The sequence below is a fragment of the Oncorhynchus clarkii genome, chromosome 31 (assembly GCF_045791955.1).
Source record: "Oncorhynchus clarkii lewisi isolate Uvic-CL-2024 chromosome 31, UVic_Ocla_1.0, whole genome shotgun sequence".
NCBI lineage: Eukaryota > Metazoa > Chordata > Actinopteri > Salmoniformes > Salmonidae > Oncorhynchus > Oncorhynchus clarkii.
Window position 1 is genome coordinate 34,324,759 of NC_092177.1, and position 21,882 is coordinate 34,346,640.

The following is a 21,882-nucleotide window of genomic DNA, read 5'->3' on the forward strand; positions in this document are numbered from 1 at the left end:
GTAAAGCGTGTAGTTAAATGACGTAGTAAATGCTGCTTTGCCACTCTGTTTACAATTTTGCGCAAAAACGGACGATGTATTGAAATAATATTTAGAAAATGATGTATAGCTATATTATTATATAGCTTTGTATGATATGCTTTTAGTTGTTAGCAACTTACAATAACACAGCATGTAGCAAATATGTCCAAATAAAATCGAAGTACAAGTGTATTACGGTGTTTATGCAACTTCAGAGTGTTGACTTTTATGTAACCGGCGAGTAAATTCATATTTCACGGACGCGTTTTCATCTCAATATATTTAAAGGCTTTGGTAACATGGCAACGCTTACTCGCAAACTATTACCTCTTGTAAGAAACGCGCTTTCAAATCAAACGCGCCTCGCATACGCACATACAGGGTCAATGAGGGCTGTTCGAGCATTCACATGCTCAGCAAGCCTGTTACAACTACAGAATGAGCATGGGACAAATGTCCATGTTTTGACTGGGAAAGTGGACAGATTCGGCGGAGTGACAGTGAACCTCGGTGACAGTGATTTCCCATCGGATATCAGCGAAGGAGTATTTAGTAGTCTACTACGAGGTTAGTATAGATAGATAGATGGACACGACTGTATGGTGTTGCATGCAGGCACCTTCTTGACTTGGACAGAAAAGAAGCAAACATGCATGACATGCAAGAACCTTGAAAATGCATAAAACAATGCATATTGCCTTATAGCCCAGCTAGTTTGAGGGCCAAAGAGGGCAGACAGATATCCTGGTTAATAAGTGATGATGCACAGTAACAGCAGTAGGGAAACAATCAATGATTCAATGGCACTTGTTAAAAACTAATACAAATAATTCTGAATATATATTAGATTCAGATTCATTCTAATTAATATTAGACTTTGATAAATCTACACGGACATTGAAAGATGAATCTAGTCAGACATGCTCATTGACACCCTCTGACTGTGATGTTTTGTTTGCTTTTCAGACTCTTTGGCTCAGTGGAGGACAGAGGGCCGGGTGGCTGTCTGGCTTCATGTGCCCATCTCTTTGAGCCGCTGTGCCGCAGCAGCTTCTGCTCATGGCTTCACCTACCATCATGCCAAACAGGACCAAGCCATTCTGGCTCTGTGGCTGGGAGATGGGCAGAGCAGGCTGCCTGGGTTTTCTACTCATCAGATTGGAGTGGCAGGTACCCCAGGTCTACTGCCCTGACCTATATCACAGATTCATACTGCTCAGGATCAGGTGTTAGGTTCAGACCTCTGGGTCAGGTCTGCTTCAGGTTTCTTGAAGCCTTCTGCACACACACTCATGCCTTACTTGTGTAAAAATACAGGTAAGGCAAACCATCAGTTATTTCCACCTGTCACTGGATAAACTACAAATCTAGTTTGTGTTTAACTTGCAAACAAAATCTGTGCTAGAGAAAATTTTTGATGGTAGTTAAATCACCACCAGTCAACCACCAGGTGGCATGCTGTTGACTTTATTCCTCCCCAAAAGTGGATGCAAGCATGTCAGAACATGTCTGTGGAAGGAGGATGGCAAAAACCTGGTCCACATGGTCTGATGGCATGTTTCCAACAGTGACTTTGAATAACTCACCATTTATTTCTTCCACAAATTGAAGAGTTTTTGGACTGCTAAAGAGTATTTGTACCAACACAACACACATGGTTCCCAGTGGGGGGGGGGGGGGAGTATCCAATTGTCTTACTTGAGTAAAAGTAAAGATGCCTTTAATAGAAAATGACTCAAATGAAAGTCACCCAGTAAAATGCTACTTGAGTAAAAGTCTAAAAGTATTTGGTTTTAAATATACTTAAGTATCAAAAGTACATGTAATTGCTAAAATATACTTGATCAAAGTACAAGCATAAATCATTTCAAATTCCTTATATTAAGCAAACCAGACAGCACCATTTTCTTGTGGATCAACCAGGGGCACACTCCAACACTCAGATATAATTTACAAATGAAGCATGTGTTTTAGTGAGTCCGCCAGATCAGAGACAGTAGGGATGACCGGGGATGTTCTCTTGATTAAGTGTATGAATTTGACAATTTTCCTGTCCTGCTAAGCATTCAAAATGTAATGAGTACTTTTGGGTGTCAGGGAAAATATATGGAGTAAAAAGTACATTATTTTCTTTAGGAATGTGGTGAAGTCAGTTGTAAAAAATATAAATAGTAAAGTGCAAATAACCCCCAAAAAACAACTTTAGTTGTTAAGTACTTTGTTTCCTTCATTAGCTAACTTAAACAGCAATTGAACTGTGAGAAAATCCACCTATTGTGTGTTAGTGTTCTCATGATACCAGAATTTGGACTTCAATACCGAGTACAGGTTGACTAACACAATACGAGATACCATCACGATACTCTATACTAAAATGATACCACGGTGAAAGAAAAGGCATATTAGCCAAAGTCACAATGGCACTTGAGGCAGTGCTACGGCTCTTGTCAATCGTTGGGAATGTTTTGAGTTTAATATCCTTACATTTGAATTGTTTTGCCTCAAACATTTTCTGAGACAGCCATGTATGCATTAGTGAATCAATTATACAGTCATACAATCAATTTGACTTTGTTTCTACCAATCTAACTACGTAACAGAATAATGGTAATTTACTTGAATGGTAAATCTCTTGATAAACTGGGTAAATCAAGATGTAGCCTAGGCCTATCCACAATACAGATGAATGCATATTCAATAGGAGTGTGTGCATGCATTGAGTTATTGAGACTCATTTCATGGGGCTACATGAATTCATGTAACTTTCTACTGGCAATTTGGCCCACTCTTCAGCACCAAACTGCTCTAAATTTTAAATGTTTGAGGGGTGCCCTCCACCATCTGCTCTGGGGCGGCAGGCAGCCTAGTGGTTTAGAGCTCTGGTACTGGGGGCCTTGAACATTTGATTTATTTATTTCACCTTTTATTTAACCAGGTAGGCTAGTTGAGAACAAGTTCTCATTTACAACTGCGACCTGGCCAAGACAAAGCAAAGCAGTTCAACACATACAACAACACAGAGTTACACATGGAATAAACAAACATACAGTCAATAATACAGTAGAAAAAGTCTATATACAGTGTGTGCAAATGAGGTAAGATAAGGGAGTAATTACAATATAGCAATTAAACACTGGAGTGATAGATGTGCAAAAGATGAATGTGCAAGTAGAGATACTAGGGTGCAAAGGAGCAAGATAAATAAATACAGTATGGGGATGAGGTAGTTGGATGGGCTATTTACAGATGGGCTATGTGCAGTGATCTGTGAGCTGCTCTGACAGCTGGTGCTTAAAGTTAGTGAGGGAGATATGAGTCTCCAGCTTCAGTGATTTTTTTATTTTTTTTTGCAGTTCGTTCCAGTAATTGGCAGCAGAGAACTGGAAGGAAAGGCGGCCAAAGGAGGAATTGGCTTTGGGGGTGACCAGTGAAAATGATGCTTTGTTGCGAAATAGGAAGCCGATTCTACATTTAATTTTGGATTAGAGATGCTTAATGTGAGTCTGGAAGGAGAGTTTACAGTCTAACCAGACACCTAGATATTTGTAGTTGTCCACATATTCTAACTCAGAACCGTCCAGAGTAGTGATGCTGGACGGGCGGGCAGGTGCAGGCAGCGACCGGTTGAAGAGCATGTATTTAGTTTTACTTGCATTTAAGAGCAGTTGGAGGCCAAGGAAGGAGAGTTGTATAGCAATGAAGCTATTCTGGAGGTTCTTTAACATAGTGTCCAAAGAAGGGCCAGAAGTATACAGAATGGTGTTGTCTGTGTAACGGTGGATCAGCAAATCACCAGCAGCAAGTGCGACATCATTGATGTATACAGAGGAGAGTCGGCCCGAGAATTGAACCCTGTGGCACCCCAATAGAGACTGCCAGAGGTCCAGACAGCAGCCCCCCGATTTGACACACTGAACTCTATCAGAGAGGTAGTTGGTGAACCAGGCGAGGCAGTCATTTGAGAAACCAAGGCAGTTGAGTCTGCCGATAAGAGTGTGGTGATTGACAGAGTCGAAAGCCTTGGCCAGGTCGATGAATACCGTTGCACAGTATTGTCTCTTATCGATGGCGGTTATGATATCATTTAGAACCTTGAGCGTGGCTGAGGTGCGCCCGTGACCAGCTCTGAAACCAGATTGCATAGCGGAGAAGGTACGGTGGGATTCGAAATGGTCGGTAATCTGTTTGTTAACTTGGCTTTCGAAGACTTTAGAACGGCAGGGTAGAATAGATATAGGTCTGTAGCAGTTTGGGTCTAGAGGCAGGGTAGAATAGATATAGGTCTGTAACAGTTTGGGTCTAGAGGCAGGGTAGGATAGATATAGGTCTGTAGCAGTCTGGGTCTAGAGGCAGGGTAGGATAGATATAGGTCTGTAGCAGTCTGGGTCTAGAGGCAGGGTAGGATAGATATAGGTCTGTAGCAGTTTGGGTCTAGAGGCAGGGTAGGATAGATATAGGTCTGTAGCAGTTTGGGTCTAGAGGCAGGGTAGAATAGATATAGGTCTGTAGCAGTTTGGGACTAGAGTGTCTCCCCCTTTGAAGAGGGGGATGACTGCAACAGCTTTCCAATCTTTGGGAATCTCAGACGATACTAAAGAGAGGTTGAACAGGCTAGTAATAGGGGTTGCAAAAATTTTGGCAGATAATTTTAGAGAGGGTCCAGATTGTATAGCCCGGCTGATATGTTGGGGTCCAGGTTTTGCAGCTCTTTCAGAACATCAGCTATCTGGATTTGTGTGAAGGAGAAATGGGGAGGCTTGGGCGACTTGCTGTGGGAGGTGCAGGGCTGTTGACCGGGGCAGGGGTAGCCAGGTGGAAAGCATGGCCAGCCGTAGAAAAATGCTTATTGAAATTCTCAATTATAGGGAGGAGGTGCTCTTGTTCTCCATGGACTTTACAGTGTCCCAGAACTGTTTTGAGTTTGTGCTACAGGATGCAAATTTCTGTTTGAAAAAGCTAGCCTTAGTTTTCCTAACTGCCTGTGTATACAGTGCCTTGCGAAAGTATTCGGCCCCCTTGAACTTTGCGACCTTTTGCCACATTTCAGGCTTCAAACATAAAGATATAAAACTGTATTTTTTTGTGAAGAATCAACAACAAGTGGGACACAAAAAATTAAGTGGAACGACATTTATTGGATATTTCAAACTTTTTTAACAAATCAAAAACTGAAAAATTGGGCGTGCAAAATTATTCAGCCCCTTTACTTTCAGTGCAGCAAACTCTCTCCAGAAGTTCAGTGAGGATCTCTGAATGATCCAATGTTGACCTAAATGACTAATGATGATAAATACAATCCACCTGTGTGTAATCAAGTCTCTGTATGAATGCACCTGCACTGTGATAGTCTCAGAGGTCCGTTAAAAGTGCAGAGAGCATCATGAAGAACAAGGAACACACCAGGCAGGTCCGAGATACTGTTGTGAAGAAGTTTAAAGCCGGATTTGGATACAAAAAGATTTCCCAAGCTTTAAACAACAAGGAGCACTGTGCAAGCGATAATATTGAAATGGAAGGAGTATCAGACCACTGCAAATCTACCAAGACCTGGCCGTCCCTCTAAACTTTCAGCTCATACAAGGAGAAGACTGATCAGAGATGCAGCCAAGAGGCCCATGATCACTCTGGATGAACTGCAGAGATCTACAGCTGAGGTGGGAGACTCTGTCCATAGGACAACAATCAGTTGTATATTGCACAAATCTGGCCTTTATGGAAGAGTGACAAGAAGAAAGCCATTTCTTAAAGATATCCATAAAAAGTGTCGTTTAAAGTTTGCCACAAGCCACCTGGGAGACACACCAAACGTGGAAGAATGTGCTCTGGTCAGATGAAACCAAAATTGAACTTTTTGGCAACAATGCAAAACGTTATGTTTGGCGTAAAAGCAACACAGCTGAACACACCATCCCCACTGTCAAACATGGTGGTGGCAGCATCATGGTTTGGGCCTGCTTTTCTTCAGCAGGGACAGGGAAGATGGTTAAAATTGATGGGAAGAGGGATGGAGCCAAATACAGGACCATTCTGGAAGAAAACCTGATGGAGTCTGCAAAAGACCTGAGACTGGGACGGAGATTTGTCTTCCAACAAGACAATGATCCAAAACATAAAGCAAAATATACAATGGAATGGTTAAAAAATAAGCATATCCAGGTGTTAGAATGGCCAAGTCAAAGTCCAGACCTGAATCCAATCGAGAATCTGTGGAAAGAACTGAAAACTGCTGTTCACAAATGCTCTCCATCCAACCTCACTGAGCTCGAGCTGTTTTGCAAGGAGGAATGGGACAAAATTTCAGTCTCTCGATGTGCAAAACTGATAGAGACATACCCCAAGCGACTTACAGCTGTAATCGCAGCAAAAGGTGGCACTACAAAGTATTAACTTAAGGGGGCTGAATAATTTTGCACGCCCAATTTTTCAGTTTTTGATTTGTTAAAAAAGTTTTAAATATCCAATAAATGTCGTTCCACTTCATGATTGTGTCCCACTTGTTGTTGATTCTTCACAAAAAATACAGTTTCATATATTTATGTTTGAAGCCTGAAATGTGGCAAAAGGTCGCAAAGTTCAAGGGGGCCGAATACTTTCGCAAGGCACTGTATGTGCAAGGCATCATGATATCAGCAGATTATCTGGTGTTTTGGAGTCCAATGTTCAACCCAGTTTCCTTTGAAGGCTGTGGGTCATCCAGCAGGACAACGACCTCAAACCCACATCAAAAACCACCCAGGAAAGATTCAACAATAAATACTGGACTGTTCTGGAGTGACCAGTCAAGAGTCCCCATCTGAATCACATCCATAACCTATGGAGAGAGCTGAGAACAGCAGTTGGAGGGCACCCGACAAACATTGAAGAATTAAAGCAGTTTGCTGATGAAAAGTGGGACAAACCTCCAGTAGAAAGGTTCAGCAAGCTCATTGATGGCTACAAGAAGCATTTGTCTGCAGCTATCTTGGCCAAAAGCTGTGTAACCAAGTGCTTGCTCTGGGGGTATCTATAATTTTGTCCATGCCATTTGTCTTTATTTTCTCAATTAAAATTGTGAACTTAAGTTTACCAAAATAAAATTGGTTCTTTGGTGTTGAAAATCCAATAACACAGCAGTGACCAAAAGCTTTTTTAATTAAAAAAATATATATATATATATTTGAGAAGAAATGGGGGAATTATTCAATAAAGGTACAAGGGTGTCCATATAATTGGTCGGAACTGTATGTCAGACCACTTGTTCATCGTAGGCGTAGGACATGCAGTGACTCCACACCAACCTACCCGGAAGAACAGTCTCACCCATAAAGTATATCAATATCCAAGCTGTCAACTGCAGCAGCCAATAATTTTACATGACCCACAATTCCCCTCTGTTGATTACTTGGTCTGCTGCCTCATTCCCGAGTTAACGAACGGACCCAGGAAACTTTTCCTCTCCACAGGCTAACCTAATGATGGCTTTTCAGTCTGGTACCCGGGCAATCTCCTGTGATGTGGTTGGCTGGGGATGACATCAATTTCCACACGGAATGCCAAGTTGAGGATTAGACAACCCATCCCTCGCCACACATCTGGGAAATTCATTCAAGGACTGGATGGTGTCCTGGTGAGACGCCAGACGGAAAAATAAGGGCCCATTTCCTTCCCCCCCGGAGCTGTCAACAGAAGCAAATAGTTGGCCGTCTTAGTCACAACCTGTTGGGGAAAAAAGTGATTTATTTGTCAAAAAAAGACTGCTCCCACTAGGCCGACTGGGATGGCAAACATTCCACAACTATTGCTGAGTCATCCTTTCTGTTTCACTATAGACTGTACTTGTTAATTCCTTGTAAAAGGCCCCATAAGCACTGTGAAGTTCGTAGGAGCACATCAAATTTGGTGTCAAATTGAAAGCTAGTATTTTTGAGAAAGTGAGGCACACATACAAGCAAAGGCTTTGATTGCTGGTCAAAGAGATGGAAAGGGGGTCTTAGACAACATCTAGCACTAACAGTCTTAAAAGGTGTTAGAAATACAGCAAAGTAAAGGCCAACTAATATCAACATTTTATATTTAGTTTTTGGCAGAAATTATTGCCTATTGTCACTCTCTTACCAAAAACCCACATACAGTGCCTTGCAATAGCATTCAGACCCCTTGGATTTCTTAAAATGTTGTGTTACAAAGTGGGATTAAAATGGATTTAATTGTAATTTTGGTCAACAATCTAAACAAAATACTCAATGTCAAAGTGGGATACATTTTTAAGATATTCATTTTTTTTTATTTATCTTTCAAATGTATATAACTAAAATATAGTCCTTGCATAAGTATTCAGACCCTTTGTTTAGGCAAGCCTAAATTAGTTCAGGAATAGAATGTGGCTTAACAAATCACATAAGTTACATGGACACACTGTGTGAAATAATAGGGGTTGGCATGATTTTGGAATGACACCCTTCTTCTGTCCCTTTTCCATCTGTAAGGTCCTTCGGTCAAGTATTGAATTTCAAGCACAGATTCAAAGACCAGGGAGCTTTTCGAAAGCCTCATAAAGAAGGGTAACATGGTAGATGGGTAACCAATAACAAATCAGACATTGAACATCTCTTCAAGCATGTTCAAGGTAATAATTATGCTGTGGATAATGTATTAAACCACCCAGACACATCAAATACACAGTTGTCCTTCTAAACTGAGCTGCAGGACAGGAATGAAAGTCTCCAGGGATACGACGCAGGCCTATGCACAAGTGTTCAAAAATGCAATTTGCAGGAAACACCGTTCTAAAATGCACACTGCACATGCGAGCAAATTCATGGACAGAGATGGAAATATCGGTTAGAAATTTAGAAAAGGGGAGATCTATGCAACAACTATCATGGGTTGCTAATATTAACAAGATAGTGCCTTTGGCTGCTAGACAATTAATTAAAGTTTAAAACCAATAGAACAGGAGAGCCGCATATGAGGAAGTCTTTATAAAATAATTGGCAACAGAGTTACCAAAAAATCTGTGACAATATGACTGCAACTGAATTGGCTACAATGGGAAATCATAGTAGTCACAAACCACAGTTTGGTCCCCTGTTGTTACTGTCCTCCCTTCCACTGGCATACTGTTATGTTCAGCTCATAACGGTTTTCTTTCTGTCGTCTGGTGGTCAAAGCAAGAGTGTGAAAACAGTCTGGAAACCCCTACCCCGCTCTCTCCAGTTTATGTCACCTCTCCTGGCTCTTACTGACACCTACCCATGAGTCCCCTCTTTCCATTTACTGTAACCAGTCCCCTCACAGACCATTGCAATTTGGTCAGTCTAAATCTGAACCAATCTTAGACGTCTATTTCATAACTTTGGACAGCACAGTACAATACAGAAAAGTAAAATATAGGGTCAGTACAGTATAACTTACTGTAGTGTACTGTATTAAACTCTACTGTGAACTCTACTCTACTACAGCTGCACCATCGAGAGCATCCTGACTGGTTGCATCACTGCCTGGTATGGCAACTGCTCGGCCTCCGACCACAAGGCACTACAGAGGGTAGTGAGAATGGCCCACCCAGTACATCACTGGTGCCAAACTACCTGCCATCGAGGACCTCTATATTTGCATAACCCCCCCCTATTTTACACTGCTGCTTCTCTCTGTTGTTAAGACAGTAACAGCTTAGGCAATTAAGGTCACAGTTATGAAAACTTAGGACACTAAAAAGTCTTTCTACTGACTGAAAAACACCAATGTCCGTACTGTGAGACGCCTAAGACAGCGCTACAGGGAGACTGGACGGACAGCTGATCGTCCTCGCAGTGGCAGACCACATATAACAACACCTGCACAGGATCGGTACATCCGAACATGACACCTGCGGGACAGGTACAGGATGGCAACAACAACTGCCCAAGTTACACCAGGAACGCACAATCCCTCCATCAGTGCTCAGACTGTCCGCAATAGGCTGAGAGAGGCTGGACTGAGGCCTTGTAGGCCTGTTGTAAGGCAGGTCCTCACCAGACATCACCGGCAACAACGTCGCCTATGGGCACAAACCCACCGTCGCTGGACCAGACAGGACTGGCAAAAAGTGCTCCTCACTGACGATTCACGGTTTTGTCTCACCAGGGACGATGTTTGGATTTGCGTTTATCGTCGAAGTAATGAGCGTTACACCGAGGCCTGTACTCTGGAGCGAGGTCGATTTGGAGGTGGAGGATCTGGGGCGGTGTATCAAAGCATCATCGGGCTGAGCTTGTTATCATTGCAGGCAATCTCAATGCTGTGCGTTACAGGGAAGACATCCTCCTCCCTCATGTGGTAGCCTTCCTGCAGGCTCATCCTGACATGACCCTCCAGCATGATAATGCCACCAGACATACTGCTCGTTCTGTGCGAGATTTCATGCAAGACAGGAATGTCAGTGTTCTGCCATGGCCAGCGAAGAGCCCGGATCTCAATCCCATTGAGCACATCTGGGACCTGTTGGATCGGAGGGTGAGGGCTAGGCTCATTCCCCCCAGAAATGTCTGGGAACTTGCAGGTGCCTTGGTGGAAGAGTGGGTTAACATCTCACAGCAAGAACTGGGAAATCTGGTGCAGTCCATGAGGAGGAGATGCACTGCTGTACTTAATGCAGCTGGTGGCCACACCAGATACTGACTGTAACTTTTGATTTTGATCCCCTCTTTGTTCATGGACACATTCAATTTCTGTTAGTCACATGTCTGTGGAACTGGTTCATTTTATGTCTCAGGTGTTGAATCTTGTTACGTTCATACAAATATTTACACATGTTAAGTTTGCTGAAAATGAAGGATATGAAGGATTAGGATAAATCACCATGAAGAGAATGACATTTATAATTATGCATTTCTGTATAGTACAGATCAGAGACCCATGATGTCATTCTCTTGCATTCTGTTACTGGGTGTTAATTCACTTCACTTACTGTAATTCATTAACCAAAATATATATATTTTTTAAACTCAAGGTGTCATGTCATAGCTGATACCCCATTCTTTCTGCAGACATCTTTGAATCTTAATTCAGAGTAGATGTTTGGAAAACTGTGTCACACAAACTGTATCTCACCTTTTATTTAATCAGGAAAATCGATTTTTACAAAAGAGACCTTTTAGTCTGTAATCGCAAGCCACGGTGGTTTATGATGGTCCAGAATTATCGGTGTGCTACCTCACTATAGAGGAATGGATTGTCCTCCTTGCCAAATTAGAGCGAGAGTTGGTACAGCATAACACATTCACAGCAAGCGCAATCATTTCATGATCATTGCAGGTTTCTTGTCTAAATTGCTAAAAATGTAGCCTCATAGAATACAGTCAACATTTCTCTCAAGTCTCCGATTGTTTTTTGAGTTGTGGTGGTGGCCTCTCTGGCAGCATGGCTAAAGCCCGGCCCCAGGCCACTCACTGCTCACTCCACATGGGTCAGTTTAATGAAACCTTTCATGTTCTCTCAAACCCAATAATTACCGCTCAACTCAATGCCAACTGGTTTCTAGTCAGTTTTCTGGAAGCTGTCTTCAAAGTTCTTTGGCTTACACACCAGCAATGATTAAATAATTAGCTTAATAACACTTTCAGTATCATGCTGTTATGTCTGTATTTTCTTGGCTAGTAACTTATTTGATTTTGTCTATAAAGGTGCAGTCGTTGATGAGTCAAATGGAAAGGTTCTCGTCGTTCAAGACAAAAACAAGGTATTGTACTGCTTCTCTGTATTTTATCAAAGGGGGACTGAACTTCCCGATTGGCCTCGTTTTTTTTTGTTGCTTTCTCTGATGAAATGCAGCGGCCGTGGCTGAAGCCAAACGAGTTGTCTTGGGTGTGTGGTTTAATGTGGGTGTCTCTTGTGTGTATGTTCACATGTGGCAATCATTTGTACATTCTCTCAGCCAAAACAGTACACAGTTAGTCACTCACCCTTCTAGATAACTTGAAACAGTCTAACCAGGTCTTTTGTTGGTTTGACTTTGGATAGCCTATCTCCGGGGCTAGTTACTTTGTAAATGGGACAATATTTTCATGTTGCACACTTTTTAGTTGTCTCATTAAGTGCTTTCAGTATTTGTATGTGAATTTCTACAATTTATAGTGCGTTTTATGTTTTTATGTCATTGAAATTTAGAGCTATTGACATTTAAAAAATATTTTCCCATGTACATTGTGTAATTTACTTGATGGTCCCTAACTAGCCCCCATAGGGATATTGAATGTCAAACCAAATTGACCGTGGGCATTATGATTGGGTCGTGTGCAGCTGCGCTCCAAATTGATTATTACTTTGGGCAGGATTAAATAAACCCAACCCAAGGAAAACTGTTACGGTATCCCATTTTTTCAGAATTATCTCGCAAAGACTGACAAGACTGACTTTATGACCAAAAATATCCTATTTACACTTTGTTGTAAATTTGGATTCTAGATGAAATGTTTCATAATCCGTTTTCTACCAGAAATTATTCATTACCTTCAGTTGCTTTTAAAAAGTCCATATAAGGCAACAAAAAAAGTTTTAGTTCACCATTGCAGAAGAAAAATCGACTTGCATTCTAGTGATCTAAAAGGTGTCTATCTAGGGAAGCAAAGCTAAACCATTGTAAGATATATTATGGAAAAATAAAACTTTTCAGTCACAGTCCAACTTCTGGACGTCAATGTGCTTCATCTAACTCTCATAATCCCCAATCGACACAGGGGTGAATGGCAGTAGTTGTTTCCTTCCTTCCCACTGCTATGAATGGCTCTCGTTATGTCTTTATTTAGGCAGTTTTCCTGGCATCTGCTGCCCCTCTGTCTGTCCCTCTCCATGGGGAGAATTACTCTCCTCTCAGACTTTACCTTGACTTCTGCTGCGGCACCATCTACCATAGCATAGCTCCTCACATTATGCAACCTCAAGCAAACATTCTTAACCCATGCCGAGTACGCCACACAACATTTCCTACATTACAATAAAGTGTGGTCGCAAAGTATTCCCCTGTATTTCTAAAGCAATTTGCAGTGTGGAAGTATCAAAACATCACTCAATGGCAACTCGTTGGTTGAATATTTATCTGTGTTCCCAATCACTACAATAGATAAAGAGTAGTGCTTAGGGCACATTGTCTTGCGTGTTAGTTTTTTTTAGGAAACAGCAGCGAGCAGTCAGTGTTTGGGAAGTGAGAGGAGTGTTTTTTTATCTCCTGTCTCCTCGTCATTTACTGGAAGAGGGCCTCTTGCACTCTGTCTGGCCTTTGGCCATCAGCAAAGTTTGGCAGGCTAAGCCCATCCAGAGCCGCTCTGGGGTTGTGTTTCCTGAAAGTGAACCCCTCTGGTTCATTATCACTGACGCCTGTGCCAAGACAGCAAATGAAAGGGATGCTGGGTAATTGCATTGTAGCTAGGTGATTTGTGACTGAAACAAGATACAATTTGTCGTGTTGAAATCTGATGAAGTAATGTGTAATGAGTTGATGTATGTTTTTAGAACAATAGGAGTCATTGGCTGTTTGCGATTTAAGAATTACGAGTGCAAGTTAGTCATGGTTCTTATTTGCTATTCGTTCCATTTGTTGTTATTCTTTTTTTACTTATCTGCTCGTGACCACACTCTCCAGATTAATTCAATGCCTAGACTGTATCAGATTACCCATATATAGAAACACAGCCACATTGCCAGAGCACATTTAGGTAAACCACACAAAACATGGTGTATATTGTTAAATGATAAGTTTATTCTTACATTGTTGTAAAACAAGTAGCTCCAAAAATAAAACAATTGTTTTTCAATAGCAAAAGTATATTTTGAATTAAAAATTAATCAAAAACTACAATAAATGTATTCAACAACTACATAATTTAACCAGCAGCGATCTGTCTTTAAATATATTTAAAGAGTGGTGAAAACACCAAACTTAATTGCTTAAAAAAAAAAAAAATTCAAGAATAACATACAATCACATCAAAATGAATATTAAACTCATAGGGAAGATCCGAGTGCCTAACTTATAACATCAATGCATACATTTTACCAAAGTGTGGATTTAAGTTTGGATTTGGCCCTATGCACATACAGTTGTAAAATACTTATTAATGCTGAAGTACACTTTCAAAAATAAAATACTTGAATGCAGCCCAAATTTGAGTCCTAATACAAAATGTATTGTTGTGATTATATTTTAGACAGTAAATGCATGGAAGTTCCCTGGAGGGCTCTCGGATCCAGGAGAAAACATTGGTGAGTGACGCAACCACAACTTCATAATCCTGTATTGTAACTGACTGTACACAATACATTAAGGTATACCATACACAGAGAAACTGCCATCTCAGACCTTCACTTGAGCTACACTCAAGTATATACAGTATCTAAACAATTTGACTTAAAACAACTACTTCAAATAAAACTTTTACTAGTTACAAGTTCAACTTGTTTAACATTTTGAAGCAGCTTTGAAACAGACCCACCCTCTGAAGCAGCGTATGTGACTAAAATACATACATTGATTTCCCTTTATTTTTAACCATTTCATTTTCGTGACTTAACGTTCCATTTTTGTACTCGCATGCGTATCATACAAAAATGTTGATACAGAAATGTCAGTTATTCTGTGAGTATTATCATACAGTCCGATAGATATACAGTACTGGAGTTTTCTTGACAAAGATATTTTTTTTAAAGAACAGTACAAACATTAAATCCATGTATCCTCATCTTTTTTCCCCCCTTTCTTTCATTCTCTTCAAGGCACCACTGCGGTCCGAGAGGTCTTTGAGGAGACTGGAGTCCGCTCTGAGTTCAAGTCCCTTCTGAGCATCCGGCAGCAGCACAACCACCCGGGTGCTTTTGGTATGTCCGACATGTACATCATCTGCCGCCTCAGTCCTCTCACTCATGACATCAACTTCTGCACCCAGGAGTGCCTGCGCTGCGAGTGGCTGGAGCTAACGGAGCTAGCCAAGACATGCGCCACAACACCCATCACTAGCCGCCTAGCCAGCCTCCTGCTTCACGGCCTAAACCAGGGCTTTGACAAGATTGATCTGGCTATGGAGGAGCTGCCGGCTGTCTACTCAGGGAGGTTCTACCAGCTGTACCACAGGGAGCTGCCGCAGGTGCTAAAACACAAGGCCTGAGGACAGGGTCCGGCCTTGCCTAGCACAACGATGCTAATTGCACTAGCACGTCAGTGCTTGTCATATTAGCGTGTGGATGGTGTTTTACCATAATACTTGGAAGTGTATATTTATGGCAGACTGGAATATGTTTTTATAAACTGTTACTAGGGAAGGAGGGTGTAGCAAATGGTACCGATGATGATCACTGTAAAGGACATTTTGCACAAATCACAAGATGTTCCTCGTCTGTAAAAAAATCTAATAAAAATACACAATTTGAAGAAATTGGCAACTCTGTTTGGGAAGAACCTCAGGGCCACTAAGTTCTAAAATCAAACAACTAATTTATAGAGAGGTAAAATATGTACTAGGTCTACTGTTTGTCTTGCAAGGAGTTTAGTGTAATGGTGTGCTTGATTTAGCTTTGCCAACCCAATGTTCTATTTGAAGGTTTTATCAAGTAAAGTTCTGGGCATAAAAGCTAACCTTAACTGCCGTGCAGTAAAACTCTACTTTTTAAAGCCCAGAACTACTAAGAGGGATTTCACTTTTGTCTAAAATGATGTATTTCAAAATTGTTAAATGAAGAAAAATAAGCAGATTATCAAAGTACGATACAATATTTGAAGCAGCCTTAGTTAAACTCACATTTATATAGCTGAATGGCGAAGGTGCATAAAGATGGAGGAATTCAGATGACATTGAGCACGATCCAGAGTTTTTAAACTACGGTGCGTGACATGGTTCAATGCACCAATAAATCAGCACAATCTACTTTTTAGTTTTTTCAAATTGCAGCCTTCTTGGAGCTAGAATTGGTATTGTGTATACTGTACTAATGCCGATATTAAAAAATAAATAGTAATGGAGAGTACAATACGGCGAACATAGCATATTAGGTGTTTGTAAGTACACGGAGGGACAGCAAAAAATTTTTTTAAATACATGGGGGCCGCCAACTTTATGCACATTCACCATTGATTGAAATGCCTGCCATTGAAGAACCCAACTACAGGGATGATGTCACTGAGGATGAGTGAGCTCTGTCTTTTTCATATCTCGTTTGTTTGTTTGTTTGCACTGCAGCCAGGCTGAGTTTTAAGATGAGTAAAACAAGGTGAGCTCAGCTCAGCGTCTGGCTGACATGGGGAGAAAGAGAATGGCTTTTTGGCCCGGTCCAGTTTTGGATCCTGACTTGTGCTGGCCAGTCCTTTTCAGCGCCACATACATGTCAGGGTACTTCCGAGAGCGGTAGGTGTTGTAGTTGTTACTCTCCAACCTCTCCATGAAGTAGCATTCATCTGTTGTCCGTCTCTGAAGAGAGAGAGAGAACGAAGGAAAAACATTAATTTAATATCTAGAGGTTAATTTAATACACTTGTTGGTCCAGTTGTGTTATTCGTGGATACGCTTGATCCAGTTTCATATTGTATACTGAACCAATGATGAATGTCAATGAAACACTGTTTGCGTTTGTCTTATGCAATGAAACACAATGGGCCGGTTTCCCAGACCCAGATTAATAAATCTACTCCTGGATTAAAAGCCATGTTCAATGGGGAATGTCCACCAGTGCCAAGCTTTGGGCAATGATGTTTATTCATATTATTAAACAATAACTCATTTCATGTCATGTACATAACTTAGCCTAGGTCCTAGCTACCAGGGGTGGAACGTGGAAATACTAATAGTTGTAATGTTAACAAAATGTTTAATCAAAGCTGTGTCTCGGTCCTTATGACATTTAATGAAAATAAGCCATTTAATGTTGACAGCATTTAATATAGTTCCTTTTTACATGCTCTGTGGAGAAAGAGGAAAAGCTTGTAATGTTGACATTTTAATGACGTTGATTTACTCTGTAAAACACCTCAGACCTCAATACCCCCATTGTTTCAGTGGAGACTCCAGAACAGTCAACTGCTTTTTTAATGTCACACACTAATGAAGATATTCTTCAGTAGTTCAACAGAAATTTTGCCAAGCCAAAGAGGTGTGAATTTATTTTTTAAGTAACTTAATTTCAAGTGCACAAATCCATATTCAGTGTTCAATAATATATTTCCTGTATAGTTTTTTTCATTACATGAGTATGAATGGGAAAACTCACACTGTTTCCACAATGTGGAAGACCTGATGACATCAATCACATCTGTCTCAAATCTATGTTGCCAGCTGAATTCTCTGCCCATGTCCTATCCAACAAGAGGGGGCCTGTTTTCCATTCAACCATGGCTACCTATAAAGGAGAACTGTTATGGCCTTAACCAACCCTACAAGGAAGCATTTCCTGGCACTTACAACAGGCATGGGAGAACCCAATAGGAAGTTCAATTCAGAGGTTAGGGAAACAGTAACTGTATTAATTTATTTTTAACTCAAATCAATCCCCATGACCTAATATTTTCTAAATATATTGTATGAATATAGTCTTTCCAAACAGTGACATATGACAGTGATATCATGGAAACTTTGCTCAGGATTAGATCTATTATTAGGGGAAAGAGACTTGAGGTGAAAAGAACAATGCTTGTACAGCAGCTTGTGACCCTGTACATAAGACTGGTGAGTGTGGCTAAGTAAGGACAAATAATACAATCCCAAACCCATAGCAACCTACTTCCAGCAGGCTACAACTAAACTGGAGCTTTCCCTCACCCTGCGAGCAGCTTCTGAGTGATTGACCACATCAGTGATGGTGCAGTGCCTGTAATGTGTCTACCAGTGAGTGCCCAGCGGCTAGCCTGGTTACTCATTAGGAAGTGACAGGAAACACTTCCTGGGGTTTAAATACACTGTGGAGGAGCCCTCTGAACCACAAAACCACGTAAGTCAGTCATCACTGCTCACACTTCTACAGTAGTGCAGAAGTACAGTGAGGCAAAAAAGTATTTAGTTAGCCACCAATTGTGCAAGTTCTCCCACTTAAAAAGATGAGAGAGGCCTGTAATTTTCATCATAGGTACACTTCAACTATGACGGACAAAATGAGAAACAAAATCCAGAAAATCACATTGTAGGATTTTTAATGAATTTATTTGCAAATTATGGTGAAAAATAAGTATTTGGTCAATAACAAAAGATTATCTCAATACTTTGTTATATACCCTTTGTTGGCAATGACAGAGGTCAAACGTTTTCTGTAAGTCTTCATAAGGATTTCACACACTGTTGCTGGTATTTTGGCCCATTCCTCCATGCATGATCTCTAGAGCAGTGATGTTTTGGGACTGTTGCTGGGCAACACGGAATTTCAACACTCTCCAAATATTTTCTATGGGGTTGAGATCTGGAGACTGGCTAGGCCACTCCAGGACCTTGAAATGCTTCTTACGAAGCCACTCCTTCATTGCCCGGGCGGTGTGTTTGGGATCATTGTCATGCTGAAAGACCCAGCCACGTTTCATCTTCAATGCCCTTGCTGATGGAAGGAGGTTTTCACTCAAAATCTCACGATACATGGCCCCATTCATTCTTTCCTTTACACGGATCAGTCATCCTGGTCCCTTTGCAGTAAAACAGCCCCAAAGCATGATGTTTCCACCCCCATGCTTCACAGTAGGTATGGTGTTCTTTGGATAAAACTCAGCATTCTTTGTCCTCCAAACACGACGAGTTGAGTTTTTACCAAAAAGTTATATTTTGGTTTCATCTGACCATATGACATTCTCCCAATCTTCTTCTGGATCATCCAAATGCTCTCTAGCAAACTTCAGACGGGCCTGGACATGTACTGGCTTAAGCAGGGGGACACGTCTGGCACTACAGGATTTGAGTCCCTGGCGGCGTAGTGTGTTACTAATGGTAGGCTTTGTTACTTTGGTCCCAGCTCTCTGCAGGTCATTCACTAGGTCCCCCCGTGTGGTTCTGGGATTTTTGCTCACCGTTCTTGTGATAATTTTGACCCCATGGGGTGAGATCTTGCGTGGAGCATTTGATGATTCTTTAGATGCCAGTAAATATTATTTGGAAGGCAAGATGTTTCCCTCCCCCCTTTTAAATAGTGCCTGAGTATTAGTGTTTACCTCTGTTTACATTTTAACATCAGCAATTTAGCTAATCTGATACATTTAAAACGGTAGGTGTGAGAATGTTTGAAACTGTACCTATATTATTGGAATATTTGTGCATTTACACTAGATGACCAAAAGTATGTGGTACCTGCTCGAACATCTCAAAGAAATAATGGGCATTAATATGGAGTTGGTCCCACCTTTCCTGCTATAACAGCCTACACTCTTCTGGGAAGGCTTTCCACTCAATGTTGAAACATTGCTGCTGAGACTTGCTTCCATTCAGCCACAAGAGCATTAGTGATGTTGGGCACTGATGTTGGGAGATTAGGCCTGGTCACAGTTGGCGTTCCAATTCATCCCAAATGTGTTTGATGAGGTTGAGGTCAGGGCTCTGTGCAGGCAAGTCAAGTTCTTCCACACCGATCCCGACAAACCATTTCTGTATGGACCTCGCTTTGTGCATGGGTGCATTGTCATGCTGAAACAGGAAAGAGCCTTCCCCAAACTGTTGTTACAAAGTTGGAAGCACAGAATCATCTTAGAATGTTATTGGGTCAATAATGTAGTGTTAAGATCTCTCTTCAAAAGGAACTCAGGGGCCTAGCCTGAACCATGAAAAACAGACCCAGACCATTATTTCTCCTCCACCAAACTTTACAATTGGGACTATGCGTTCGGGCAGGTAGCGTTCTCCTGGCATTCGCAAAACCCAGATTAGTCCGTCGGACTGCCTGATGGTGAAGTGTGATTCATCACTCCAGAGACGTGAGTCCAATGGTGGCGAGCTTTATAACACTCCAGCATGGTGATCTTAGGCTTGTGAGCGGCTGCTCGGCCATGGAAACCCATTTCCTAAAGCTCCCGACGAACAGTTGTTGTGCTGACGTTGCTTCCAGAGGCAGTTTGGAACTCGGTAGTGAGTGTTGCAACCGAGGACGCGGTTCAGCACTCAGCAGTCCCATTATGTGAGCTTGTGTGGCCTACCACTTCGTGGCTGAGCCATTGTTGCTCCTAGACATTTCCACTTCACAATAACAGCACTTACAGTTGACCAGGGCAGAAATTTGACAAACTGACTTGTTGGAAAGGTGGCATCCTATGACAGTACTACTTTGAAAGTCACTGAGCTCTTCAGTTAGGCCATTCTACTGAAATGTTTGTCTATGAAGATTACATGGCTGTGTGCTCTATTTTAAACACCTGTCAGCAACAGGTATGGTTAAAATAGCACTATTTGAAGGGGTGTCCACATACTGTTTTATATACAGTGCATTCGGAAAGTATTCAGACCCCATTCACTTTTTCCACATTTTGTTACGTTACAGCCTTATTTTAAAATGGATTAAATAAAAATTCCTCAATCTACACACAATACCCCATAATGACAAAGCAAAGTGTTTTTTTTGTTTTCCAAATTTATTAAAAACAGAAATACCTTATTTAAGTCCACTACCAGTCAAAAGTTTAAAAACACCTACTCATTCAATGGGTTTTATTTATTTGTACTATTTTCTACATGGTAGAATAGTAGTGTAGACATCAAAACTATGAAATAACACATGGAATCATGTAGTAACCAAAAAAGTAACCAACAAATCATTCAAATCATGTTAAACAAAACATATTCTTCAAATAACCACCCATTGCTTTGATGACAGCTTTGCACACTCTTGGATTCTATCAACCAGCTTCATAAGATAGTCACCTGGAATGCTTTTCAATTAACAGGTGTGCCTTCTTAAAAGTTAATTTGTGGAATGTATTTCCTTCTTAATGCATTTGAGCCTATCAGTTGTGTTGTGACAAGGTAGGGGTGGTATACAGAAAATAGCCGTATTTGGTAAAAGACCAAGTCCATATTATGGCAAGAACAGCTCAAATAAGCAAGGAGAAATGACAGTCCATCATTACTTTCAGACAAATTTAAATAACCTTGAAAGTTTCTTCAAGTGCAGTTGCAAAAACCATCAAGCAATATGATGAAACTGGCACAGGAATAGAAAACCCAGAGTTACCTCTGCTGCAGAGGATAAGTTCATTAGAGTTACCAGCCTCAGAAATTGCAGCCCAAATAAATGCTTCAGAGTTCAAGTAACAGACACCTCTCAACATCAACTGTTCAGAGTTGACTGTGTGCATCCGGCCTTCATGGTCGAATTGCTGCAAAGAAGCCATGACTAAAGGATACCAATAAGAAGACGAGACTTGCTTGGCCCAAGGAATACGAGCAATGGACAATAGACCGGTGGAAATGTGTCCTTTGGTCTGGAGTCCAAATTGGAGATTTTTGGTTCCAACCGCAGTGTCTTTGAGATGCGATGTAGGTGAACGAATGATCTCTGCATGTGTATTTCCCACCGTAAAGCATGGAGGAGGTGGTGTTATGATATGGGGGCTGCTTTATTTAGAAATCAAGGCACACTTAACCAGCATGGCTACCACAGCATTCTGCAGCAATACGCCATCCTATCTGGTTTGGGTTTAGTGGGACAAACACTTGTTTTTCAACAGGACAATGACCCAACACACCTCCAGGCTGTGTAAGGGTTATTTTACCAAGAAGGAGAGTGATTGAGTGCTGCATCAGATGATCTGGCCTCCACAATCCCCCGACCTCAACCAAATTGAGATGGTTTGGGATGAGTCTGAACGCAGAATGAAGGAAAAGCAGCCAACAAGTGCTCAGCATGTGGGAACTCCTTCAAGACTGTTGGAAAAGCATTCCAGGTGAAGCTGGTTGAGAGAAT

The 21,882-nt window shown here is 41.3% G+C and overlaps 2 protein-coding genes across 4 annotated transcripts in view; one reads left to right on the forward strand and one right to left on the reverse strand.

The window, feature by feature from the left end:
* Positions 1-16,664, forward strand: LOC139391177 (nucleoside diphosphate-linked moiety X motif 6-like). Of its 2 annotated transcripts, none has more exons than XM_071138753.1 (5): positions 1-588; positions 988-1,191; positions 11,664-11,719; positions 14,184-14,238; positions 14,749-16,664. In XM_071138753.1, the coding sequence occupies exons 1-5, from the start codon at positions 321-323 to the stop codon at positions 15,135-15,137; spliced, it is 972 nt and encodes a 323-aa protein (XP_070994854.1). In that variant the 5' UTR covers positions 1-320; the 3' UTR covers positions 15,138-16,664. The 2 variants fall into 2 exon arrangements, with proteins under 2 accessions (XP_070994854.1, XP_070994853.1); XM_071138752.1 differs by having other exon boundaries at positions 58-588; positions 988-1,200.
* Positions 13,714-21,882, reverse strand: part of LOC139391178 (fibroblast growth factor 2-like) — a 19,373-nt gene continuing 11,204 nt past the window's right edge. The window contains exon 3 of one of the 2 annotated variants that reach the window (XM_071138755.1): positions 13,714-16,433. In XM_071138755.1, coding sequence (XP_070994856.1) covers positions 16,248-16,433 — 186 coding nt within the window. In that variant the 3' untranslated portion in view covers positions 13,714-16,247. The remainder of the gene's footprint in view (positions 16,434-21,882) is intronic. The other variant, XM_071138754.1, reaches the window with a different exon arrangement.